We start from the raw sequence: 27,806 nt of genomic DNA, 5'->3' as shown, positions 1-27,806 counted from the left end.
GGGCTGTTGCCATTTTGCTTTACTCTGCTCTGTTTTGCGAGCTGATCATAGAGCATAAAGATGTCGCTTTTGGGGGATACAGTGGATTGTGCTACCTGTTTTAAGTTAACCACCTCCCCCACTGTTTCCCTGGTATCAAGAGTTTAGGAAATATTTTATGTAGCCTTTCAATACCTCTCCCCCAATATCAGAGGCACAGGCTAAGAATTATAAAAGGTTGAAGCACAGACTTTGTACCCTCTTCTCCCCTTCCCCACACGCTTTCTGAAAGAGGGATGAAAATTGATAGGTCTGAGCAGTTGACTGCTTGCCAAAATGAGAACAGATTGTTTATAGCTTGCTTAGCTTATTCAGGCCATGTGCAAGTATTATGAGAAAAATGTAGACGAAACAGATACTTCAAATCGACTGAATACTGTAATGTGAGAGCTGGTCTATTTTGAAATGCACAAATAAAGTTGTATATAATATATGTGCTTGAGGTCCTGGCTTAAGAGGCAGTTCTCAAAATGTCATACACACACACACACACACACATCCCAGCATGGACTATAACATAATCTCAAATGTATTTTCTTTGGATTGGATAAGCATGCTTATTGCGACTGTTAATAAACTATGTCTTGGCTGGTGCTTTAGGAACTAAGGGCTTGGGGGTGGATGGAATATTAAAAAGTTTTATAAGCCCTTAAATATATTGGATGTGGAACAGTTTCCCAGGGAGATAACATTTTCTATAATTTCATGCAAGAAGATTTAGACATCAAGACTTCCAAAACTCAGGCCTAGTTCATTCATCAGGAGCTCTCTCTTCCCCTCCCCTGAGTTTTTGTCTTTGGCCAGAATACTTTTGGACCTTTGACTTAACAATTGGAGAGTTAACTTTCACAGTGAACTGAAAATTGTGTTGTTTCCTTGTTTGCACAAATATCATGATATCCACACTGTTACCTTTATGGCAAATGCTAAATATATACAGAATCATAACAAATGTTTAGCACCAATCGATGTTTGTTCCTATATTCAAACTGGCTAGTTATAGTTGATGGTACAATCATAAATCATGATTTGAAGAGTCGGGATTTGATAAAGGAATGTCACTAAATTAGCAAACTTATCTCCACTCACATGGAGCCCTACTTTGGAGTAGATGCATATTAAGTTGTTATAAACGGCTTATCTTTTTAAATTGTAGATAAATGAAGTAGTGTGCCTTTTACAGCACACTGTCTTTTATACCTCTAATTCCCTTCTGAAATAAAGAATTCTTTCTTACAACATGAATGAACATTGCTTTGAAGTATATTTGTCATTGTAATTTTCTGTTGTTAACTAAAATTTCATTAGTTGATGGATAGTGCATAACTGATTTCCCCAAATTAATGGACATAACGTGCCATCAATCACCATAAGGGGAAAAATGCCCTACTTAGCAGCCAGTAAGATGTCATGTTTTTCCCCCCTGTGATTGTTAAGCCTAATCAAAAGTCTTCAGTGTAGGAATTTTTCAGTAAGCTCTTTGAAAAGCCAAACACAGTGTGAACTAGACCACCTTAAATCACATGCATGTTTTTAGAAAACTCTTTTTAAAAGGTGACATGGGATTTTATCGCTTCAAGGTGGCAAACCAGCATTGAAGAAGAACCATCACTCTATCACACAACATTGTATGCCTGTCTGTGTGTCCCTGTGTTAAACCAGCCTCCTTCTATTGAGGGGAAAACTCCTCAATAGTACTTGCACACAGATGCAAATTGTGCTTTGCTCCTATTACCTGCTTCGTGTGAGGGGACTATTTTGCTTCTTCGCCAGCATGCTAGCACTGAAGTAACACCAGGAGACAGGATTATCCCCTTCTCCCACTCTCCTCTCCCTTTCCCTCACTTTTCTTAATTTTAAGTTATACAGTATTGGAAAATTATTATGTTTATTATGTTTAGTATTATGTTTCTTATTATGTTTATTCATACCCCACTCTGTCCACAAGGAGACACATCTTAACTGTAATTATAACATTGCTTCTTCCCCGGAGGTGAAGAGTGGTATATTAAATAAATAAATACATAAATAAAATAAATTTTGATTTTTTAAAAATTACAGAGCAGTGGAAACGGGAGCACAAGGTTATGAGGTTATGTGGAAGTAGGAGTGTGAGACCACAGATTCAGCACATTTGTATGAATGCAGAGATGTGTGATAGCAAGAGTGCTCATTAGCTGCCATGAATAATTGCACAACTGTCATGGGATAGCAGCTTCTTGAGATGAAGTTCATGATTAAGAATTGACATATTACCCCTTTATTGTATTACCATTTATTGGATTCCCTTGGACCTGATTTTAAAAATTGATCCCATATTCACTACGTTCTTATGGCAAGACTTGCCTTTTCTTAAGGAAGCTTACCTTCTTTTCATTGCTGCCATTGCCCATCTCATTAACTGTGCTCTGACTTCTTGGTTTTGGTGCTGTCTTGATCTTAGGCATTCTAGTGATTCAGTGTGAGGAATTGTCTGCTTGTGGGATACATGTATTCTGTTGTAATGGTCTGTTGTGTTTGTTACTCTGGTTTTGAGAAATTGCAAACACTTCGGAGCTATGTCTCCAGTTATAAATTAATTTTGTTTTCTTAGATTGTTACAGGTTCTGGAGGAATCTGGTAACGTTTTTTTCTGTTACACTGTGCCCTTTTCAATATAGAAAACCATTCCCAGTATGACATTTCAAACTTTTCCTATATAGTTTGTGTCCAGAAATTACTGTATCCTTCTCACACTCTCTCTATTTTCCCCAACATTTTTGTTATGCCTGTTGAATCAGATGCACTGTTCAGCGTCAGCTTCTTGGAGGGCAGAAAAATTGATCCTTGAACCTGCAGAGTTGACTATCTTCCTTATAAGTCTGTCCTACATACACCATCAAGTTTATTTTCACCCTCCTTCATTATGGATGATTCATCTTTAATGAGACACAGCTCAACTGCTGCCACTTTTCTCAGGGTTGTTGTTGCTGCAGTTGTCGACGTCATCATCATTATCTTTATTTAGTTATACAGAGCAATCATTGTATTATGACACTTTACAAGAATAAAACAGTTCCATGCCTTAAGGCTTGTAATCTAATTACAACATGACATAAGAGCAAAAGGGGATTTGATAGAAGGATGAAGTTTAGCAGATACTGTCTCTTCTTCTTTCCTCTGAGGCAAGGGTTCAGTTAAAAAACTGCCCTGCTACAGTCTTACATTCTTGCCCTAGAATCATAGAATCAAGGTGCCATTTAATTTCCTTCTTACTATGCAGTAGTATTGCGGCTTGGTCCTTTGTGCACTCCTGGCTTGTCATATGCTGCCCAGTGCCTAAAATATCTAAACTGTCCTTTTGATTCCTAGTATACGCACTTTGTCCCCTCCCAAAGAAGCAGGCTAAAGCCTTTTTATTCAGACAGGCTTTTAAAGAAGAAGATGTTTAAGATCAATTCAGGGGGTGCTGTAGTTTTTAACTTTGGATATTTTAATGGATTTTAACTGGGATTTTAAAAATATTGTTTATATTTAATCCTGTTTTAATGTTTGCATATTTATATATTTTAAATTGTATGCTGATACTTTTATGTTAAGCTGCTTTGAGCCTCCTTCGGGAGAGATAAAGTGAGATATAATAAATATGATGATGATGATGATCCAGAAGAGTGGTTTAACCAGAGATGCCACGTGCAACAGTTTCTGAGAGTATGCAGTTCGGCTGCATCTCAGTTGGGTAATTGAATCTCCCACCACATGTACTTAACAACAAAGAGGCCAGATCAGGGATTGTGTACAGGTTGACATTACATTTCATTTTTAAGGTACACAATTTGACAAATGACTATTCTGGGCACAGAATGTATGTTCTGTCATTCAAGCCCCATTCATGTGTGCTTATTGGTTTATTATTTGTCTTGGATCCCCTGAAGGTGATGAACGCAGATGGAACCAACAGGAGAGTCCTTGTGGAGGATAAGCTGCCTCATATCTTCGGCTTCACACTTTTGGGAGATTATATTTATTGGACAGACTGGCAACGGCGAAGCATTGAGCGAGTTCACAAGCGGACAGCAGAAAGGGAGATAATTATTGACCAGCTACCTGATCTCATGGGTTTGAAGGCTACAAATGTCCACCAGATAACTGGTGAGTGTCTCAAAAACCTGAAATGTAAACCAGATCTCAGTAAGGCAACTTTTAAATAGTTTTTCATTGATGCAGTTCATCTGAGATCAGAAAAAAAGTGTTCCTTTGCCGACATTACAGTATCCTTTGTGCTATCAAACAGAATGGTAAGGATCCTGTTGCGGTCAGGTTCAGAGAGACAGTGCTGGGACCTCTTAGAGCTTCCCAACAGTAGAATCATTCCATCCCACCACATGTAAGTTTGACCCTTGACCATTTTGTCTCATAGATCTAGCAGAACTTAGCAAATAAGATAGATCCCGAGGATGTTAAATACCTGTGTTTGTCAGGTGAAATGCCTGCTGACATGAAGACTACTCCTACTACTGAAAGGGACCTCCCCCTGTTTATATGTATGGAAGACCCAATATCCTGTTGCCAATATTTCCTTTGGACAAGGTGTTTGGGCATGGGCAGCTTCAGACAGTCTTGGAGGAAACAAATTATCTGGACACATCTCAGTCTGGTTTCAAGTCAGTATGTGCTACTGAAATACCCTTAATTGTCCTAATTGACAGCCTAACTTTGTGAAACACAGGGGAGTGAAACCTTGTTATTCATCCCAGATCTCTTGATAGCTACTAAGACAATTAATAATGGTATCTTACTGGATTGGTTTTGTAGGCTGGGCACTGGATCACAATGATCTACATATATGTCCAAACTGATTTCAGAGAATGGTACTTGGGGATTTTTCCTTGTCCCCATGACTAACACCAGTTTTAAAGAAATTGCACTGGTGACCAATACATTTCTGACCTAAATTCAAGATGCTTGTAATAGTGTTTCACAACCTAAACAGCTTGAAATCTCAGTCCTTAAGGAACATCTTTCCCTATATTTGGGTGGGAAACTGGACATAGTGAGGACCATTCCCCACTGCTCCCTTATCACATTTCAGTGCACCAGAAGTTGTCACATTACCTCTAGCTGTCATTTTGGCCTGTTTTTGGCCTTTTGGATGTCTTTTCCATGTTTTTGGAGGCTGGGAGAGTGAAATAAAATGCCAATTTTGTGGTAGGTTTTGGGTTGACTGGAATTCCAGTGAAAAATTGCCAGAAAGCAACAGATGGAAACCAGCAGTCAAAAAAGCCTTAGAGTACAAGTTTAAAATGGAAGTAGTAAGTGATATTAAATTGAGTTAGATGTATAAATTAAATGCGTTTGACCATAAGTCTATGATGTATAAATAATATATTTCATTTGTTGTGACCAAATTAGTCAGCTTCAGTAGTCATACAATGACTCTTCAGTTGCACTGAGAAGTTAGCTTTTTTTGTAATTTAAAGATATGCATCCTATTATCATATAGGAAGGTGCCCCCAGTGGCGTAGTGGGTTAAAGCCTTGCGACTTGAAGGTTGGGTTGCTGACCCAAAGGCTGCCAGGTTCGAATTCAACCCGGGGAGAGTGTGGATGAGCTCTCTCTATCAGTTCCAGCTCCATGTGGGGACATGAGAGAAGCCTCCCACAAGGATGGTAAAAACATCAAAAATATCCGGGCGTCCCTTGAGCAACGTCCTTGCAGATGGCCAATTCTCTCGCACCAGAAGCGACTTGCAGTTTGTCAAGTCACTCCTGACACACACAAAAAAAATCATATAGGAAGATGGCGGTTTTCCCTGTTGTAATAAGAAGTAAACTTTACTGACATTATTTTGTTTCAATTTCCTTTAGGTACAAATCCTTGTGCAGAATTAAATGGGGGTTGCAGTCATCTTTGCCTGTACAGGCCTCAAGGTTTGCGCTGCGCCTGCCCCATAGGCCTGGAGCTCATAAATGACATGAAGACCTGCATAGTTCCAGAAGCTTTTTTGCTGTTTTCCCGTAGAGCTGATATAAGGAGAATCTCTTTGGAAACTAACAACAATAATGTTGCAATTCCACTCACGGGAGTTAAAGAAGCTTCTGCTCTAGATTTTGATGTGACTGATAATCGGATATATTGGACAGACATTTCATTAAAGGTAATGTTTTTTTTTTGCATTTTATATATTAACAAAATGATAGACTACCCACAAACCTTCACAAATCTTGAATTATGAAATGTATTACATTATATATAAAAATGTAATGTGATGTTTTACTATGGAGTAAACAACAAAACCACTGAACCATTGCTGACAAGGAGCTCAACAAACAGATAACCCTCAAGGCCACTTTGCACACCGAGTCTTATCCCCCCCCCCCCCAACTCCTCTTGCTTTAGTTCATCCCAGAGAAGAGGAATTGCAAAAAAGAAGAAGGGAAAGTGGAGAGGAAAAAAGAGAGAAAGGCTGCATTCTCTTTGGAACAAAGCCTTCCAAACTCTTCAAAGGGATGCAGAGCAGCTCTCTTGCAACTCCTCTTCTCAGTGATGATGCAAGGATGAGAGATGTTGGTGGGGAGCAGAGGCCCAGACTCGCTCTGCATCCTTTTGGAGAGTTTGGAACCCTCTCAAGAGGGAAAAGAAGAAGGGGACGGAAGATAGGAAGACTGTTTTTTCCTTCGAGCAGAGGCCAGAGGCTTCCAAATTTTCCAAAGTGTTGGTGCTTTTGGATATTAGGTTGGCGGTAGGCAAAGGGGAGCCATGTGGGTGGGTAAGAGAGGTGGGGGCCCTTCATGGGTTTTGAGAGTGGCAGCCAAGTCCCACCAGCTGGTTGGCCAACCAGGGAAGTGGGGTGCAGCAGAGCTACCAAAAGCTGGGGGTTGGGGAGCACGATTCTAATGTGCCATTTAGTATAATGTGCATCCTAATTTGGGAGGCAAGGTTTACCTAAAAAAAGATGTGCATTAAACTCAAATTAATACAGTATTTTTAATATCTACCATTACAAATAACCTAACCTGGGCCTCGCTGGTTATCTAAGTTTGTCTATATATATATATATATAGAGTAAAAGTGACAATATGTTTGTGCATATGTATGTTTGTTTGTATGTGGGTGACTGCCACATCTAGAGAGCAAGCATTGTGAACCCTACCACATTCAGAGAGCACAGAGAACCCCACTGGTGATGGATCTGAACTAAATGTGGCACACATACACACCATGACCAAGTTTAGGTACTGGAAGGGTTTGGAGGAGCAATGACAGGATGATCGGCATTATAGCTCACTCATATGTGAAAAACACTCTGAACCCCAGCGATGATGGATCTTGACTAAACTTGGCACATTTACCCACCATGAGTAACAGAAAATACTTGAGGGGTTTGGTGGGATTGCTTCTGGATGATCAAACTTGGCACACATACCCATTTTGACCAACTTTAAATCCTGGCTGGGGAGGGGGGGGCTTGACCCAGAATGTTGGGAGTTGTAGTTTACCCACATCCTAATATATTTTCTAATGGGGCCATTCATAAAATCCAAAATCAAACAGTGACTATATTTATCATTATAGAATCCCTAATCTGGACATTCCCAGGTACCTAAGCTAAAGGTAAAGGTTTCCCCTGACGTTAAGTCCAGTCATGTCTGACTCTGGGGGTTAAGTCCAGTCATGTCTGACTCTGGCATTGTCCGTAGACACCTCCAAGGTCATGTGGCCAGCATGACTGCATTACCTTCCCGCCGGAGCGGTACCTATTGACCTACTTACATTTGCAACCTGGCCATTCGTGAGAAGATGGAAGCTGAGAGCTGATACATTATTGCCATGAACAACATCCAAACTTAAAATTTACTATGGACAAGACACTTATTTTACTTACCCCTGTCCTCGTTCAAACTTTACCTTATGGAAATTACTAATTTTAACCTTTTTACTCTGTATTTGTCTAGGAGCGGGTTATTAGGCCGCAGGTCGGGATCTTTTGTATCTTTACATGGTTTTATTGTATGTATGCGTAAGTGTGTACGTATTGTATGTTTTACATGTTTTGATATGGTCAAAAGTGACTAATCAATAAAGATTGTTGTTGTTGTACTCACATTGCATGTTTTCGAACTGCTAGGTTGGCAGGAGCTGGATTTAACAGCGGGTGCTCAAGCCGTTCCCGGGATTTGAACCTGGGACCTTTCGGTCTGCAAGTTCAGCAGCTCAGCGCTTTAACGCACTTCACCACAGGGGCTCCTGTACCTAAGCTAGTCTATAATAAAAGTTAGTCTGTACCTAAGCTAGTCTATAATAAAAGTGAGATTTTGCATGTATGTATCTATCTATATATCTATCTAAGTTTTTGTGTTTTTATGTATTTTCCAAGATACATATCCAGAGACCACTGTGAACCCTACTGAAGATGGATCTGGACCAAACTTGGCACACATACCCCTCTTGACCAACTTTGGGGCAATGGACCTGGGATGATGGGAGTGGTCATTTACCCATATTATGCATTTTCTAATGGGACCATTCATAAAATCTAAAATCACATTATAACTATCTAATAATCTAACCAGGACATTGCCGCTTACCTAAACTAGTGTTGCACAAGAATCCCCATCACAACTTGTGATACAGCCTGTATTATAAATAAGATAGTACAGTGAAAACTGGCACTGTTTCAGATCAGGCCAGAGAATGAATTATTTAACCAATAGCAGCATTGCACTGGATGACCTTGGATCCCATGTGAAATTTATTAGTTGTTCCCAGTGTTTTCTAAATGTTCATGTATGGTGTTTATTCTCTTCCCCACCTCAATCCCTTCCTTGCAGACCATCAGCAGAGCATTCATGAATGGAAGTGCCCTGGAGCATGTGGTTGAATTTGGCTTAGACTACCCAGAAGGCATGGCTGTGGATTGGCTAGGAAAAAACCTGTATTGGGCTGATACAGGAACAAATCGTATTGAAGTGTCCAAGTTAGATGGACAACATCGCCAGGTACTTGTGTGGAAGGATCTTGATAGTCCTCGGGCTTTGGCACTGGATCCTGCTGAAGGGTGAGCAATTTGCTTAATTTGAAGCTTAAGCGATAACACCACATGCTGTAACAATTTTATTATGGTCCAACACAGAAAACAATTACTATCTCTGGGACTGTTACTATAAATCAGAGGTTCTCAAACTTATTTAGTCTACCACCCCCCTTTCAGAAAAAACCCAAAACTCAGTGCCCTCTAGAAAAAACAAGAAGGTGTCATGACAAATGCATATTTCTACATCCTACAATGTGGTCAATAAATACAGTATTGTAAATAAGACACATTAAAGCTTGACATTATAAAATTATTTATTAAAACCATAGTAACATTCACAAATACACACAAAAAATAATAACAAAGGATAATGTTAAAAGAAAAATTACGAATAATATAAAAATGATCCTAAATACGGATTAAACTGGTGTGCTGCTAACAATTTATTAATGTTCAGTTCTATTTTTGTCAGCAACATGAATTAAAATTTTAAAATACTTATTACACTTAATGCATTATTATTAACTCCCTATCACACAATTCAGAAATAATCCAAATTGGATGAATGCTGGACTTCCTGACAATGCACAACATGCTTGCCTGCCAACACTTGCTTGACCACTGATTGGTTATAACTTGCATTTTGTGGAATCATTTGAAAAGTAAAGCAATCACCATGACATTAATTCTGTTACACAGCAGATAAAACATGTACAAATAGTTTTTCAAAAATTTCTTTCTCTGTTTCCATCATCCTCTTATTTTTATTCAATGCCCCGGATTGCACCCCAGGCTACTACCACCCTGCCCCCCAGTTGTTCCAGCACTCCTGAGGAAGCACTGGTATAGACAAAGGTTTTCTAATTATCCTTGTACAATTCAGAAACTGAGAGATCATTACACATTGCTAAAGTTTATTGGGTACAGTGTTACTACAGCACAGTCTGCAGTATAGTCTCAGTACACATAATGCTCAGTCCTATTCCTTCTCTGCTGTAATCTGGGATCAGATGAGGGTGCATTTTTCTGCAGTTGATCAATACACAAAATAATCATTAGTGGTGGCAAGTTGTTTTTTCAGAAGTTATTGTCATTGAGGAATTCCAGCCTATAAGAACTCTGTTTGCTCACACTACTGGTTTTCATACTAGTGGTTGATCTGTGAAGGAATAACTAGAACAAAAAAATGAATTGAGTCCTCTGAAGGGTGGACAGGGATTTAAAATTAATTATCTATTTAAGGGCTTGGCACTTATATCCATTACAAACTGGTAAAATGGCAGATGTTTTATAATTTATTGTTGTATTCATTCTGTTTTTATTGAATTTGATTCTATTGTATAGGTATTATGTGTTACCTATTGTAAGCCATCATGTTAGGATTGAAATGTGGTGTAGTGGGTAAAGCCTTTTGACTTGAAGATTGGGTTGCTGATCCGAAGGCTGCCAGGTTCGAATTCAACCCGGGGAGAGTGCGGATGAGCTCCCTCTATCAGCTCCAGCTCCATGTGGGGTGTTGAGAGAAGCCTCCCACAAGGATAGTAAAAACATCAAAACATCCGGGCGTTTCAATATGCGCAAATAAAGGAGCAATATTCAAAAGACAAGAAGACAGGTTTTAATGATACTGAAAATTTCTGGGACAAACTTTTACAAAATGATAAAGACATCACAATAATACATAACAAAATTTTAGAATGGTCTACGGAAACAGAAGAAATTAAAAGTTGTATGATAAAATGGGCAAGAAATTTTGGCCATACAATTAAATTAGCTGAAATTACAAAAAACAAGTCATGCCAGACTAATCTGATCTCTTTTTTCAATAGAGTTGGGTCGATACAGGGAACGCTGTGGATGTAGCCTACCTGGATTTCAGTATGGCCTTCGACAAAGTCCCCCACGACCCTTTGGCAAACAAACTAGTAAAATGTGGGCTAGACAAAACTATGGTTAGGTGGATCTGTAATTGGCTAAGCGAACGAACCCAAAGGGTGCTCACCAATGCATCTTCTTCATCTTGGAAAGAAGTCACGAGTGGAGTGCCGCAGGGTTCAGTTCTGGGCCCGTTTCTGTTCAACATCTTTATTAACGACTTAGACGAAGGGTTGGAAGGCACGATCATCAAGTTTGCAGATGACACCAAACTGGGAGGGATAGCTAACACTAACACAAGACAGGAGCAGAATTCGAAACGATCTTAACAGACTAGAGAGATGGGCCGAAACTAACAAAATGAAGTTCAACAGGGACAAATGCAAGATACTTCACTTCGGCAGAAAAAATGGAATGCAAAGATACAGAATGGGGGACGCCTGGCTCGACAGCAGTACATGTGAAAAAGATCTTGGAGTCCTCGTGGACAGCAAGTTAAACATGAGCCAACAATGTGATGCGGCTGCTAAAAAAGCCAACGGGATTCTGGCCTGAATAAATGGGGTATAGCATCTAGATCCAGGGAAGTCATGCTCCCCCTCTATTCTGCCTTGGTCAGACCACACCTGGAATACTGTGTCCAGTTTTGGGCACCACAATTGAAGGGAGATGTTGACAAGCTGGAATTTGTCCAGAGGAGGGTGACTAAAATGATTAAGGGTCTGGAGAACAAGTCCCTATGAGGAGCGGCTTAAGAAGGCTGAGAGGAGACATGATAGCCATGTACAAATACGTGAAGAGAAGTCATAGGGAGGAGGGAGCAAGCTTGTTTTCTGCTGCCCTGCAGACTAGGACACGAAACAATGGCTTCAAACTACAGGAAAGGAGATTCCACCTGAACATCAGGAAGAACTTCCTCACAGTGAGGGCTGTTCGGCAGTGGAACTCTCTTCCCCCGGAGTGTGGTGGAGGCTCCTTCTTTGAAGGCTTTTAAGCAGAGGCTGGATGGCCATCTGTTGGGGGTGCTTTGAATGCGATTTCCTGCTTCTTGGCAGGGGTTGGACTGGATGGCCCATGAGCTCTCTTCCAAATCTACGATTCTATGATTTTATGAATGGGAAACAATTTGGAATAAAAAACTAAAATATACGTATTCTACTGATTTGCAAGCGAATTGGTTAAAAATGTTCCATTGTCAGTATATAACACCGAAGAAGATAGGAATAATGTATAAAGCTGCCCAAAATCTTTAGAAAATAAACAAGAGTTCCTGCGTAATATAATACGGAAGGGTCTAGAAAACATGAACAAGTTAAATTCTAAAAAATGACAAAAACGTAAAGAACAAAGAATGGAAGACCAAACTACCCCATACCGGCCTAATTTTTCCCGCATTCTTTTTTCCCCCATTTTCTCCTTTTTTTCTTTCAGTTACCCCATATTACCCCTCCTTTTCCTCCCCCCCCCACCTCCCTTACTACACTTTTTTCCCTTGTCAAACTTTCTTTTTTCCTTTTATATAATACACCTGTGAAAACCAAATAAAAATAATTTTTAAAAAATCCGGGTGTCACCTGGGCAACGTGCTTGTAGACGGCCAATTCTGTCACACCAGAAGTGACTTGCAGTTTTTCAAGTCGTTCCTGACACGAAAAAAAGGATTGAAATTTATAAACTGCTAGAAGTATTATTATTATTATTTTTAAAAAAACTAATGTAATAACTTTGGTTTAGCATAGTGCAGAGATGGGGAACTACAGCTGTATTTTTGACTACAGTTTCCCACATTCCTTACAGTTGTCTGTTCTATGTGTTACAGCAGGATATTGCAGTCTGAGAACATCTGGAAGGCTGCATACTCCTGTAACACTGCAGTTTGGGGTATGCGTGACCATTTTTTCCCAATTAAATGTATTTTTAAACAATCTTTTAAATCACGTAAGACATTCCTCTCAAAGAACATTAGTACAAAAAATACGTTTCGAAGAAATAACAAATTGTCATTTTTCAGTGTACAGGCAGTCCCCAAGTTTTGAGCAAAATAGATTTTGTATTCTTAAGTTGAATTTGTATGTAAGACAGAACAGGTTCATTTTTAAGTGGAATATATAGCTTTGGATAGCTGTGGTGTTTGCTTTGATATCTGTGATCCTGTTCAGAGGATTTCACCTCACTTTCTGTACCTGAGATAAATGAATTTTGAAAAATGAGGCTTGCGGAAATAAGGATTGGTGATAAAGCTTTAGTTGACACACCTTTTCCCCATGATAACTCTTTCAAGAGTGAATTTCCCTTCCAGGGCGTCTTCCACACAGCTGAATTTTCTGCTTTTTCTCACATTTTCTGCTTTGAACTGGAATATATGGCAGTGTGTACTCAGGTAACCCAGTTCAAAGCAGATATTGTGGGATTTTCTGCCTTGATATTCTGGGCTATATGGCTGTGTGGAAGGGCCCTGAGAAGTAGATTTCTCTCACATCCTGTTGTCTCATCTCCATCCTTAACTATGAGTTGTTTGTAAGTCGGATGTTTGTAACTCAGGGACTGCCTGTATATATTATCCACTGTTTTAATTGTGTATTTTTTATTCATACTTGTGTCCCATATTAAGAGTAAAGTGATAATTAAAATAAAACAAAATTATTCTTCTTGACTGGTGCAACCCCAACTGTGCTTAGAAGAAGTTATGTTGCCTACTCAGTTAATGTTTAAGTTATACGGTTTAGCCCTATTTCCCAGCTATTCCTTCTTTGTTTCTTTTAAAAATATATTTATGCAATATTTTATTTGTATTTTTAGGTTCATGTACTGGACAGAATGGGGTGGCAAGCCAAAAATAGACAGAGCTGCAATGGATGGTAGTGAACGCAGTACCTTGGTGCCAAATGTGGGACGGGCAAATGGACTGACAATCGATTATGTTAAAAGAAGATTATATTGGACTGATCTAGATACAAATCTGATTGAATCATCAAATATGTTAGGTAAGTTTTAGTTACTATATGGATGTAATGTAGCATTTTTCAGGTCAGGAGAAGTTGTGAAGTAGGCCCTGGAAAGACTTCATGTTCCTGCAAATCTCTTCCATCTTGCTTAATTAACCTTCTCTTTGGATATTCCTCTTCCTTTCTTATCCTTAGGGTGACACAAGGCTCATTTTAGCTCTCAGTATGTTGAGACTTAAACAGGACTATTTTTTCCTGAAAATAACATATTCCAGTTCTGTGGCTGGCATTCCATGATCAGAGCAGACCTTGAGCAGAAAAAAAAAGAAACCTTTCGGAAGCATATGGATGGGAATATATCTTAAATGACTTCACTTTTTATCATTTCTATTCTCAGTGTTTTATCTTTAACTTTATAGAAATATACGTGATAGGAAATGTGATTAAATCGTTTTCTATGTTTAGACAAAAAATGGTAGACTATATATTTTACAATGTAATGCTGTTGGAATTAATTTGCTTTGTTTGATTTTTAAGGTGCATATTAAACATCTTATTTTATTTTCAAAGTTTCATAGAATGTCAACAATACATCCCAAATTTTAGAAACGCTATTTTGTGAATGGGGAAAGAAATGAGTTTGGAGTATGCAGAATGAGAGAATTCTATAGACGTATTTGATTAAGAGGCTGTTTCTTTGTATTGTTTGATTTGCAGTGTGGGGAAACGTCTTGTTAACTCAGATACTCTGTATACTTCATCTTTCTTTTCATTCACTTAAAACGAAACAGGTCTTGACCGTGATGTTATAGCTGATGACCTGCCTCATCCATTTGGTCTGACTCAATACCAGGATTACATCTACTGGACAGATTGGAGCCGGCGTAGCATTGAGCGTGCCAACAAAACCAGTGGCCAAAACAGAACTATAATCCAAAACCACTTGGATTATGTGATGGATATCTTAGTCTTCCATTCATCCCGGCAAGCTGGCTGGAATGAGTGTGCTTCCAGTAATGGGCATTGCTCCCACCTCTGTTTGGCAGTGCCTGTTGGTGGTTTTGTTTGTGGATGTCCAGCTCACTATTCCTTAAACTCTGACAACAAAACATGTAGCGGTAAGCCATAAACATAAATGACAATTTAGGTGGTGTAGAGACTACTGTGTTTTTGTGGTTCTGATTTGAGTACAACTACAGTAATATTTCAGATGAAGACCAAAATGAATTGCAGCTGTTGTGGCAGAACTAAGAGTTCACCAAATGCAATCCCATAAATATTTACAATGTCAAAGAGATGAATTGAAGTCTTGGAGAGCCTGGTTCAGGCAGGTTATATATTAAAAGTTAGCAACTTTTTTTTATAAAGGCTTTATCCTGTGTGCCCAGGATATGTTACATACAGTATGCTTGTATATAATGTCAATAAATCTTACAGTAACTGTAGATCAGTATTTTTATTTCTTCTTCATGGTCTCCATGAATCATGCAAACGGGATAATCTGCACCTGCCCAGAGCACTTTTGGAACCTAAGACAAATTGTGTAATGGATTAGTCAGCTAAGAAAATGCTGCATGTATTCTGGAAGTCCTTTCTCCCAGTCTTATCCCTTGTGGGGAAAGTTTTCTTATCATGGATCTTCTGTGATTTCCTTCAACATCCTTTTACATGGCCCCAATGTTAATATGCTGAGATTTGAGTGAGGATTGACACCACAAACAGCCTGGCTTCCACCAGTGTTGTTCCCAGATGGATCCCCAGTACCACTTCTCATTGAATCCAGACCCTGGTTTACTGCTGAGTGCTCAGACAAAAATCTACTCACAGAATAGGATTACAGATCATGTGTCTTGACTGAGTCAATTGAGTTCACGTAATGTATAGCTATACTCGGGTAGTGTAATTTCATTTTATTAAACAAAGATTAAATATCATATGAATAACCTACATGTTTTGCTCTTCACTTTGTGCAATCGAAGAAGGAAAGCTTTTGTTAGCCATAGTTTCCCATCTCATCCAATCTGACAAACTGATTAGTAGCTTTTAGAGTATGATATTGTAGTGTGCACATGTCATCATTACTATAGAAGTAGAGCCTCTGTTTGTTAGATAATATCTGTTTTGCAATATTGTTTGTTAACTGTAATTTTTGTGAGCATTTTATTTAAATATTTTTGTTTGTTTAAGGCACCTTTGTCCAATTGCTTGTCCTCTTTTGTATTTGTTTGTATTTAAATATCAGCCCCTACAAGTTTCTTACTCTTCAGTCAAAAGAATGCAATCAATCGCATGGTGATAGATGAGCTGCAGAGTCCAGATATCATCCTTCCAATCCACAGCCTCAGAAATGTTCGAGCCATTGACTATGACCCACTAGACAAGCAGCTGTACTGGATTGACTCTAGACAGAATGTTATCAGGAGATCCCAAGAGGATGGCAGCCAGGTATCTAAACATGGATAGTTTGGTTCTGCAACGGGATTGGGAGACAGGGTAGAAAGGCTGTTTCGAACATCTTAAAGATCTTTTTGATGTCCTTATTCTGGAGAAACACTTAGAGCTAGTTCCTTTAAAAATGAGCATGTTGATGTTAAATTTTGAAAGCAAGAAAGTATGTTCTGAATATGCATATTAAATGGATATATGATATTTCAGTTTTCAATAGATATAGTATGTTACAAACTGATGGGTTAAAAACCAGAAATTGCTTTTGTTCAAACTGATAAATTACCTAAATGTACTTGAAAGTTAAAAAGTTAAATTACAGGGACAGCTTTATGTTATGCATTATGTTGAAATGTACAGGAGTTTGGTGCACAGGACAAGATGAACAGGAGAGGGTGTTTGTGTGAGGGTTTGTGGGGGGGGGGGGTGGAGTGTTGAGGGAGATCCAGATTTCTGTTCCATTATCTTCTTAATTTCCTATTTAATTCTGATAGAATGGATGGTGAGGGAGGTCATGCAGTTACCTGAAACAGTTGGGAATGTTTGTATTCTTGTCAGAGGATGTGGACAGCTATACTTTCATTTCATTTCATACAGCCCTTTTGGAAGTCTTGAGGCCCATTTATCCACACTACATCATATAAGGGAGGAAGAGGTTTCCTTGAGAAATATGACCAGTAGAGTGCCACAAGGTTCTGTCCTGGGCCCAGTACTATTCAACATTTTTATTAATGACTTGGAGGACAGAATAGAAGATATACTTAGCAAATTTGCAGATGACACCAGATTTGGAAGGATAGGTTATTTATCATGTCAGAAGCAAATTGAGAATACAGTTATAATGTATAGAAAAACCACAAACAAAGTTAAAAACTTGGCATTATACTGAATTTCCTTTGACCAGAAGCTGGCCACTTCAAGTGCCTCTGGTGTTGCTGTAAGAAGGTCCTCCATTGAGCATGTGTCAGGGGTCAGACTGTATTATAGTAAGTGGTCTGTGGTTTGTTCTTCTCCACACTCTCATATCACTGACTCCACTTTGTAGCCCCATTTCTTAAGGTTAGCTCTGCATCTTGTGGTGCCAGAGTGCAGTCTGTTCAGCACCTTCCAAGTCGTCCAGTCTTCTGTGCGCCCAGGAGGGAGTTTCTCATCTGGTATCAGCCACTGGTTGAGGTTCCAGGTTTTAACCTGCCACTTTTGGACTCTCGCTTGCTGAGGTGTTCCTGCGAGTATCTCTATAGATCTTAGGAAGCTATTTCTTGATTTAAGGCATTGGCATGCTGGCTGATATCTGAACAGAGGATGGGCCGGAAATGTAATTGCCTTGGTCCTTTCATTACAGGCTGCTACTTCCCGACGGATGTCAGGTGGTGCAGTACCGGCTAAGCAGTATAATTTCTCCAGTAGTGTAGGGCGTGGGCATCCTGTGATAATGCGGCATGTCTCATTAAAGGCCACATCCACTGTTTTAACGTGGTGAGATCTATTCCACGCTGGGCCTGCATATTCAGCAGTGGAATAGTAAAGTGCAAGGACAGATGTCTTCACTGTATCTGGTTGTGATCCCCAGGTTGTGCCAGTCAGTTGGAAAGATAGGATAAGAGGTCTAAATCAGAATCCAACATGACTTCAATAGATTAGAAAGCTGGGAGAAATGTGCAGCATTACATTTGGCAATAAAATGAAATGTACAAGCATAGGAAGGATGACACCTGGCTTGAAAGCAGTACATGTGACCATGAGACAAAAGGGTGGCCAAAATGATCAAAGGTTTGGAAACCAAGCCCTATGAGGAATGACTTAGGAAGCTGGGCATGTTTAGCTTGGAGAAAAGAAGACTGAGAGTGGATGTGATAACCATATTTAAATATTTCCAATGATATCCCAATGAAGAAGGGGCAAACTTGTTTTCTATTGCTCTTGAGACTAGGATATGGAGAATGCAGAAAATTGCAGAAAAAGGTTTCACGTAAATATTTTGAAGAACTTCCTGGCAGTAAGAGCTGATTCATAGTGGAATATGCTGTCTCGGTGACTCCTTCTCTGGAGGTTTTTAAGCAAAGGCTAAATGGCCATCTGCCGGAGAAGGGGGCTTTGATTGTGCTCTTCCCACATGGCAGGGGTTTGAACTGGATGGCCCATGTTGTCTCTTCCAACTCTATGGTTCTGTGAAATAGAATACAGGGTCATGTTTCTTATAATATCCAAAAAGTGAGTTCAGAAAAAAGGTGTGCAGGAATAGCATAGGGAGAGTTCTATGTCATTTCATCTTTTGGACATAAGTAGAAGCATAAGCATCAGCAGTTCATCACTTTTCTGTGGTTTGGTAGAATAACTCTGCATTGGCTAACTGTATAACTGTCCAATTCTCCTCTGCTCGTTTCCTTGGATCAATCTGTTTCTTATCTCTTTACTCTCAGAGCTTTACAGTTGTGATGAGTCCAGTTCCAAATCAGAACCTAGATATACAACCTTATGATTTGAGCATTGACATCTACAGCCGCTACATCTATTGGACTTGTGAAGCCAACAATGTAATCAATGTGACACGCCTAGATGGGAGGCCGATGGGAGTAGTGCTGAAAAGTGATCAGGATCGGCCCAGGGCCATTGTTGTGAACCCAGAGAAAGGGTAGGTGGAGTACTGCATAGAGAATTCATGCTTAAGGTTCAGGTCCTGTTTTTACTTGCTTCCTTCAATGTGTTCAGTTATTGTCTTCCCTGTCTGTTTTTTGAATTTAAGATTCTTTTCTTCACATTGAAAATGGTAAAAGCCAATATCTTCTTGCTATGCAAGATTTTTGTGCAAGAATCCTATGCCCCAAACCACCACCATATCATTTGTTGTATACAGACCATATCATTAAAATCCTTGATCCATTATGTTTCAGTACCAACACAGTAGAAAAAGAAGGATTCTCACATTCTTTACAGAGCATCTCCATCAAATCGGGAACAAGTCATAGGTTATTATTGCATCCACTGATGTGATCTAAAATCTGTTGTGGTTGAGTAAGATGTAAAAAGAGACAAACCAGAGATTAGTTGACTCTAGCTAAGCTACTGTTATCTACCTTATTTATCCAAATGGGTACCTGGCTGTGGCTCATGAGTAATTGTTCCATCTTGATTTGAGTGGGACCCAACTGGGCCTTAGTCTGAGGTCAGCCCTCCATATTGATAGATGCATATAGAAAAGGAGGCTGAACAGGACCTTGATGTGTGGAAAACAAAGCCCGAAAACTCTTTAGAATAAATATTGACAAGAGAACCACAGGATATGTTCACTGTATGGTTGCCATAAATCAAAGGACTTGAAGACACATAACAATAATTCTGTACAAGCCAGCTCACTATATTCAGGCTGTAGATCTCTTAATATAGGATGGAGCAAACCAATGTACATCTAGATGGAAAGGCTTCACTTGTGCAGGGACCATCACTTCTACTGCTGGTCAAGAAAGATTCAATGTCGTGGAACATCCTCTTGGGATATATCTTCCTCTCTTCTCATGAAAGGGAAAGCTTGCAGTATGATCCCCAGGCATCCCCATAGGAACTTGTTACTTTATATTCTGTTTCACCTTTGAGATCACCTTTATATCTATAAATTACATGAGTTTTTTTGAGGTGGAAGCAAGAAAAATGTGTTTTTTATACCTTTCCCAACATATTAGAGATCAGTCTTGGTTATAAGCTCCCACCAATTTTTGCTTTCTCTTTCTTCTCAATAGCCCAGTGGCAATTTTGAGGTCAGGTAATATGTTTGCCCTGAGCTAAGATTTGAAAGAACTCCAAGAGCAAAACAAATGATGCAAAATTATTTGCTTTCTCGTTTTAGAATCCTGGAATTTATTAGCTCATATCTTTGCTGATTTAGGAAAGGGAGGAATTAAAGGAGATGACCTAAATTCTCTAACTTTGTTTTTACAGGTATATGTATTTTACCAATCTCCAGGAAAGGTCTCCTCCTAAGATAGAAAGGGCAGCATTGGATGGAACTGAACGTGAAGTCCTCTTTTCTAATGGACTGAGCAAACCAGTTGCCTTGGCAGTTGACAGCCAGCTAGGCAAGCTGTTCTGGGCAGATTCTGACTTGCGAAGAATTGAGAGCAGTGACCTTTCAGGTATAGTAGCCTATGTTTGTTTTCTAATATGTGATTGAGATCCAACACCTTTTATTTCCCTATTTTCCTTTTTATTACTTGTATTAAATGATTTTACAAGTTACATTCAAAGTAAAAAAAAGGAAAAGAAAAAAATGAAGGGAATATATAATTAAGATAAGAAGTAAACATCAAGAAGAATGTCCTGACTGTAATAGATGTTCAACAGTGGAACTCACTGCCTCAGGTTGTGATGGAAGCTCCTTCCTTAGAAGTTTTTAAACAGAGGCCGGATGGCCATCTGTCAGGGGTACTTTGTGCTTTTCCTGCATATATTAAAAAGTGGTTGACTTCCAGTCTGTCTTCATAGTGGGGTGTTGTGTAATTTCTAGGCTGTATGGCCGTGTTCTAGCAGCATTTTGTCCTAACCTTTTGCTTGCATCTGTGACTGGCATCTGAAAAGTAATGCCTCCACCATCGTTACTTGGGTTTGGATGGGAATATTTTAATAAATCATACGGAGAAATAATCCTTAGAATGTTCTCTTTAACTACCACTATTCACTTTTCCACATAATCACCAGACAATTGGATACATTTCTGCCAACGATGAACAAGTTTTCTGAAGCTATCATGGAAGAAGTCGACACTGTTTCTGCAACCAGCGTCTCATAGTACCCATCGTGCACAAATCTTCCGATAGCCAAGCAAAGCAATAATGTGACCCACACATTCTTGTGAAAGACCAATTATCCTTGAAATTTCTCTCTTGAGTGATACGGCAATCGTCTTGAATCAATCTGTCAACCTTTTGTTTGTGAAACTCTGGTTGCTGTCACAGGACGTCCAACTGTTTGTTTGTCGTGCTAGTCAGATATTCCCACCTCAACATCTTTAAACTTGCCTAACGACGCACAGTAATCACATCAGAGCTTGCATTCTCTGATAAATCTCCTTTGGGGTGACACCTTCTGCTGTCAAGAATTCAATGACTGCACGTTGCTTAAATCGCAGGGTTCCATACTTTGCACTTTAACAACACAACCGTTCAATGCTAATGCTTCCCACCAAATGGAACTGTAGAGGAGAGTCTACTGAAGAAGCCAATACCTGCTGCATACCAGTACTTCCATCTGTTGAGGAGTTACGAAGGTGGAGGCATTACTTTTCATTCAACCCTCGTATATCGGTCAATTCAAGTAAAAAAGTCTCAGGTTTTAACTTGTTTTTTCCCCCAAATTCTCCAAATCAACTTATGAATTTGAATGCAGTCTTTCTTGACATAATTACATATCCACCACATATGGTAAAATGGCCCTACTTGTTGATTGGTTTTCCAACAAATGTTGGAAACCTCTTTAAACATTTTAGAAAGCTTTTAGGAATCGTATACCATCAGTACAATATTTAATAGAAATTTTCTTCTAAGTTATAACATAATGTAAATGTTTACATAATGTAATTTTTTATTGATCTAACAATATATTGTATCCAACATTTTGTGTCCCCTTAATCATATATTCTTTAACTTTTTCCTCTGTCATTTCCCATTTCAATAACATCTTATACATCTTAGCAATTACCATAAATATTGGTGCATCAGTAATATATAATTGCAATTCCAATTCCAATTTACTCAGTTTAAAACCGAATACCCATATTTCATTGCATAATAGTCTCCATTGCAAAATAGTAGTATCTCTGTTTTTGGGAACCTGATTTGAGGATTTCAGAATTTCTCGCGTAATAGTCACACCTCCTATCTTGGAGTAGCCTTGTAGCTCCAAGGGGCAAGCGTGTAGGTGGGTGAAGGAGCAAGAATTAGGAGTTGTCCTTTGCTTCCTCCAGCTGAGGAAGGCTTCCTAGCTCTGACTGGCCAGTGTGTGAGCAGGAGATTCTATAGCTCCCTTGACTGCTGGCCTAGGAAGGCTCTGTAGGCCCCAAATTTTGACAGCATAATTGTCATACCCCCTTTTTTGAAAGGTGGGAAGTGCGGTAATTACTTATCTCTCAATTAGCCAATTCAGTTGCTTCTCTTAGTTTCAGTTGCCAGTCATGGATGAAAGGCACTTCAGTTACTTGCCACTTTTTTGCCTGTACTATTCCTTGCTATTGTGGTCATGTACATAATTATTGTCTTCGTAAGTTTTTTAATTCATTCATCTGTCATGTTGAGAAGATACAGCTATGGTGTAAATTCTAGGTCTAATTGTAAGATATTATTAATTATATTATGTATCTTCCAATAATCCTCAGCCCTTTCATATTTCCATAACATGTGTAGAAGGTACCTCCATCTCACCTTTCCAACATAAATCTTTCCTGGTGTTATATATTTTAGCTAAGATTTAAATCTTGACTTCTTCCCTTGCCATACACATTTTGATATATCCTTTTGCCATTGTTTAAATGGTTTAGCTGTAGCTATCACAGGGATTGGTAGAAAAAAATCAGAATCCTTGGCAATTTATTCATTTTTATCAAAACGAGTCTGCCCAATAATGACAGCTGTAACTTATCCCATTTGCAAGGCTTACAAGACAGGCTGATTTTCCCTTTTTATGAAGACCATCTGAAGCATTTGCTGCAGAGCCCACTGTTTATTATGCACAGCATGTTGTTAGAAACAGATTTATGTTTATATCTAAAAGAGCCATTAGGTGGCGGGGTGCGTAAATTATTTTTGGTCATTGTTGGTTCAGAAACCCACATTCAGTTACACAACTCTATATGGATTCACAACCCACAGTTTAAGAAGCTTTGGGCTTGCTCATATTTTTCTAGCCTCTATGTGAGAATATCATAGGAGATCATTTCAGAGGCCTTACTGAAATCAAGATATGCTACATCCACAGCATTCCCTCCGTCTCCCAAGCTTGTAATTCTATCAAAAACAGATAAGATTTATCTGACGTGACTTGTTTGTAGTTTTGATACAGTTTGCAACAAAGGTGAGAAAACCCTCTTGAGAATACAAATACAACATGGATGTAAACTGTTCTGGATGTGTCTCGGTTTTCAAACTCATTTTTCTTTCTTTCCAAAGGTGCCAATCGTATAGTTTTAGAAGATTCCAATATACTTCAACCTATAGGACTGACAGTGTTTGAAAATTGGCTCTACTGGATTGATAGGCATCAACAGATGATTGAAAAAATTGATATGACTCGTCAAGATAGACGTACCAAAGTTCAGGCTCGTATTGCTCAACTCAGTGATATACATGCTGTTAAAGAACTCAACATGCAGGAATATAGTAAGTGTTATACAGCATTCTGGGGAAAAGAAACTGAATGGTCAATGGCATTCAGAATTAAGAGCTATTTGCTATGCAGTACAATCTATATGATTTTCAATTCCGTCAAACAACATCCTGCACAGCCACTCTTATGATTCAAGAGAATACTTGCATGATTAAGGTTAAGGAATAATTCTAAGGTACATGATGCAGCAACCTTACTGCCGTTCAAATATTCCATGTCTATTCAGAGTTTGAATAAGAAAATGCTGGAGTATTTTGTATGCTGCCTTGGTTCCTTGAATGAAAAGCAGGATATATACACATAAAAATATACACATGAAAAGTGTTGTCCCCTCTAATCCTTCAAATATGACACCTTAACTTTACCAAGTACAGTAGAGTCTCATTTATTCAACATAAAAGGGCCAGTAGAATGTTGGATAAATGAAAATGTTGGATAATAAGGAGGGATTAAAAAAGCATATTAAACATCAAATTATGTTATGATTTTACAAATTAAGCACCATAACATCATGTTTTACAATTAATTGACAGAAAAAGCAGTTCAATATACGGTAACGTTATGTAGTAATTACTGTATTTACGAATTTAGCACCAAAACATCTCAATGTATTGAAAACATTGACCACAAAAACATAACTAAAAGGCAGATTGCGTTGGATAATACAGAACATTGGATAAGTGGAGGTTGGATAAGCGAGACTACTGTAATTGATTTCTGTGCTCATGATTAGAGGTTACTTCATATTTTTCTGAAGGAGTCATAGGTTTGCAAATAGATTCTAATACTAAATTCCGACCAGTTCTGATTCAGAGCTTTCAAGAATTAACTTTTCAGCAGAAAATGCATTGGGCACACTGCCTTGGACAGGAATTTGTCTGCCACTACTGATTGTCTTTGTGAGGAAGAAACCCTTGCCAAGTTCTCAAGATGTAAATCTGATTTGAAAGTCTCTAATCCAAGCTGTCTTCTTTCTTAAGAGGAGGTTTAATACATTCAGCATTTTCTACTCTTATGTTCTTTTGCAGAACTGCACCCTTGTTCCCAGGATAATGGAGGTTGTTCACATATTTGTATTGTGAAAGGTGATGGAACCACTCGTTGTTCTTGCCCCATACACCTTGTCCTGCTTCAAGATGAACTTTCTTGTGGAGGTATGGTTTTCTCTCACCTTCTTTTTTTAATGTTATATCATTGCTCCATGTATAAAGCAATATCTTAAAGCAAACACTAGAATTACATGCCAGAAGTATGTAACAGCTTGGTGTTACATTTTTGCATATTACATGTACAGAAAGAAAAGGAAAATAGATGATGATGTTCTCATAGTAGGGGGCCTTACCCTATAAAGTGAGGGAACATGGACATAAACTTGTGACTTCTTCCTTCTAACTATCCTTAAGGGAGAGATCTGCTATAGCCTGAAATACCGTGTTTCCCCGAAAATAAGACAGTGTCTTATATGAATTTTTGCTCCCAAAGATGCGCTAGGTCTTATTTTCAGGTGATGTCTTATTTTTCCATGAAGAAGAATTCACATTAATTGTTGAACAAAAAAATGAACATTTATTATCTACTGTACAGTAGTTGTCATCATAAACCAACATAACCAAACAAACTGTGAATCTTATCAAGAATTTCTTGTTACTACCATTATTTCCATGTACAACAATCTATAGTACGTGCATTTACAGATCCTGCAAGCTCTGGTGTTCTGTTTGGCAGGCATGCTTCCAAACAAAAACTTTGCTAAGTCTTACTTTCGGGGGAGGCCTTATATTTAGCAATTCAGAAAAACCTCTACTAGGTCTTATTTTCTGGGGATGTCTTATTTTCGGGGAAACAGGGTAAATAGAGTGTACACTTCTTCCACACAAAATCTAATCTAGTTATCCTATTATTATTATTATTGCAATAGAATTTATTGTTGAGAACTCATTATATTTAAGAAGTTGGAAAGCAGACATCCTTGCCAAACTACTGCAAATTATTCAAGATTAATTTGTAGATCTAAATGTTTTCTTGCAGCTTACAAACTAATTAATCTTGAATAACAAATAAAGCTGTGTTGTATGAAACATGTGCATACTGGAATGAGATAATCCAAGTATGTTTTCTCTAGACATTTAATACAAAACCAGAAAGTGATGTTTGTGTGTGTGTGTGTGAGAGAGAGAGAGAGAAGGGGAGGGGGTGAGTCAGCCTCATCACATGGGGCAAAAAAGGGTCCTAGGACATTCTGCCCTAGCTTACCCATGTAGCTCGATGCTGCTCATCAGACGGTGTAGGGTGACCTGTGGTGGGGCTCTGGGTGAATTGAGGCAGAAACATTGAAGGACACTGCTGCCTCCAACATGGAAATCTCGCCAAGTTCTGTAAGGAACAATTGGGCTTCTGCTGGCATCAGCCACACGGTGACACTTCCCCACATGTGATGAAGTGCCCACTGCTGGCTGTGGTGCTGGGATTGCCCCACTGTTGCCCCAATTCCCAATGGAGGCTGGCTAATTACTACCCTGGACCTCATGCATGTGATGAGGTCCACAGAGAGAGAGAGAAGGAGGGATGGAAATCACATATTTACTACACAAGATCAGTAGTAGCTAAACTTTATGTTAAGTGTGAACAGCTGCATTGAAATAGCAGTAGTCAGCTAGACAAAGTTGCGGGGGGGAGGACTTGTGCTGAATCTAGCGTGACTCAACACAGTTATAGAAAGTACATAACTAGACACTGAGTCACAGTGTATCCATCTGCTGTACATTATATCCTCTTTAGTGTTTTTTAAAATTTAGAATTTTTGTAGAACATTGGAATGTGAGACACAAATGGTCTGCACTGAAAACAATACTCTTTTAAGTTGAAAGAAATTTGGAGATATAATAAGAAGTCATTGTAACAGCAAAACAGGGATGAGACTTACCTCCCTGAAATGTGCGCCCTTAGTCTGCAATTTGCATAATACTGATGCAAAATAACAGATCATTGCAGACTACTGTCATCTCCCCCCCCCCCCCACTTGTCTGTAATAGCTTGCTGCTTTTCTATAGAGAAGATATTTGCAAGTATGGCCCGATCTTTGTTTTTCTATAGCTAATGAAAAATGAACTTAGTAGAGGTTTTACTTGTATCGTTAAAGTTCTCCTTCTTATATATCCAGTGGCTGAGCTTTTAAACTATCCCTTCATGATGCTATGCTCATGTAAGATTGTGGACTATATGTGTTCAAAATATGTTTGCCTTTCTTTTGTTATTAGAGCCTTGAGTGCATGTTTTGTGGTTTTGCTATTGTTACATCAGATTGTCAGCATAAGGGACCCAGTTCAAAGTAGACCTTTAGCTACTGAGTCCCTTTGGGTGAGAAGGGCGGGATAGAAATATTGGAAATAAATAAATAAATGGGTGCTTAGAAGATGTTAGCTTTTTGTACCACACCAGATTCCCAAACAGAACCAGGAACCCAAGCCTGCCATTTGCATTACCCAAAAATATACACTTGATTAAGCTTACCCTCTGCTAGCATGCTGGTTCAGATCAGGTTCTGTACTGGCATATTGTGAAAAAAACTCTGTATTTGGTTCCAAAGTATAAAGCTGTACTCATAAGTATACATGTAGTGTCAGTATGATTTTTCCTTTCCCTACTTTCATATATTAAAAATATAATCCATCATGTCAAAGTAGCATAGCACTGGTCTTGCTTGCAAACGAAGTAGGAAAATGAAAGAAAGCATACAAATATGTACAGTAGAGTCTCACTTATCCAACACTCGCTTATCCAACATTCTGGATTATCTAACGCATTTTTGTAGTCAATGTTTTCAATACATCGTGATATTTTGGTGCTAAATTCGTAAATACAGTAGTTATTATGTAGCATTACTGCATATTGAACTACTTTTGCTGTCAAATTTGTTGTATAACATGATGTTTTGGTGCTTAATTTGTAAAATCATAACCTAATTTGATGTTTAATAGGCTTCTCCTTAATCTCACCTTATTATCCAACATATTCGCTTATCCAACATTCTGCCGGCCCGTTTAGCTTGGATAAGTGAGACTCTACTGTACATAGCGAGCCATTGGATTGTTCAGTGGCTACTTTGGATATAGTGAACACAT

At 38.8% G+C, this 27,806-nt stretch overlaps 1 protein-coding gene across 1 annotated transcript in view; it reads left to right on the top strand.

Moving 5' to 3' along the window:
* lrp6 (LDL receptor related protein 6) overlaps positions 1 to 27,806 on the top strand; it is a 92,935-nt gene that overhangs the window by 52,374 nt on the left and 12,755 nt on the right. The window contains exons 8-17 of the mRNA XM_008111369.3: positions 3,954 to 4,170; positions 5,886 to 6,175; positions 8,850 to 9,076; positions 13,727 to 13,911; positions 14,664 to 14,990; positions 16,115 to 16,317; positions 18,738 to 18,949; positions 20,251 to 20,444; positions 23,469 to 23,678; positions 24,714 to 24,839. Coding sequence (XP_008109576.1) covers positions 3,954 to 4,170; positions 5,886 to 6,175; positions 8,850 to 9,076; positions 13,727 to 13,911; positions 14,664 to 14,990; positions 16,115 to 16,317; positions 18,738 to 18,949; positions 20,251 to 20,444; positions 23,469 to 23,678; positions 24,714 to 24,839 — 2,191 coding nt within the window. The remainder of the gene's footprint in view (positions 1 to 3,953; positions 4,171 to 5,885; positions 6,176 to 8,849; positions 9,077 to 13,726; positions 13,912 to 14,663; positions 14,991 to 16,114; positions 16,318 to 18,737; positions 18,950 to 20,250; positions 20,445 to 23,468; positions 23,679 to 24,713; positions 24,840 to 27,806) is intronic.

The sequence above is a fragment of the Anolis carolinensis genome, chromosome 5, assembly GCF_035594765.1.
Source record: "Anolis carolinensis isolate JA03-04 chromosome 5, rAnoCar3.1.pri, whole genome shotgun sequence".
NCBI lineage: Eukaryota > Metazoa > Chordata > Lepidosauria > Squamata > Dactyloidae > Anolis > Anolis carolinensis.
Note: the sequence above shows the minus strand (reverse complement) of the source record. Positions and strands in the feature narration are given on the sequence as shown.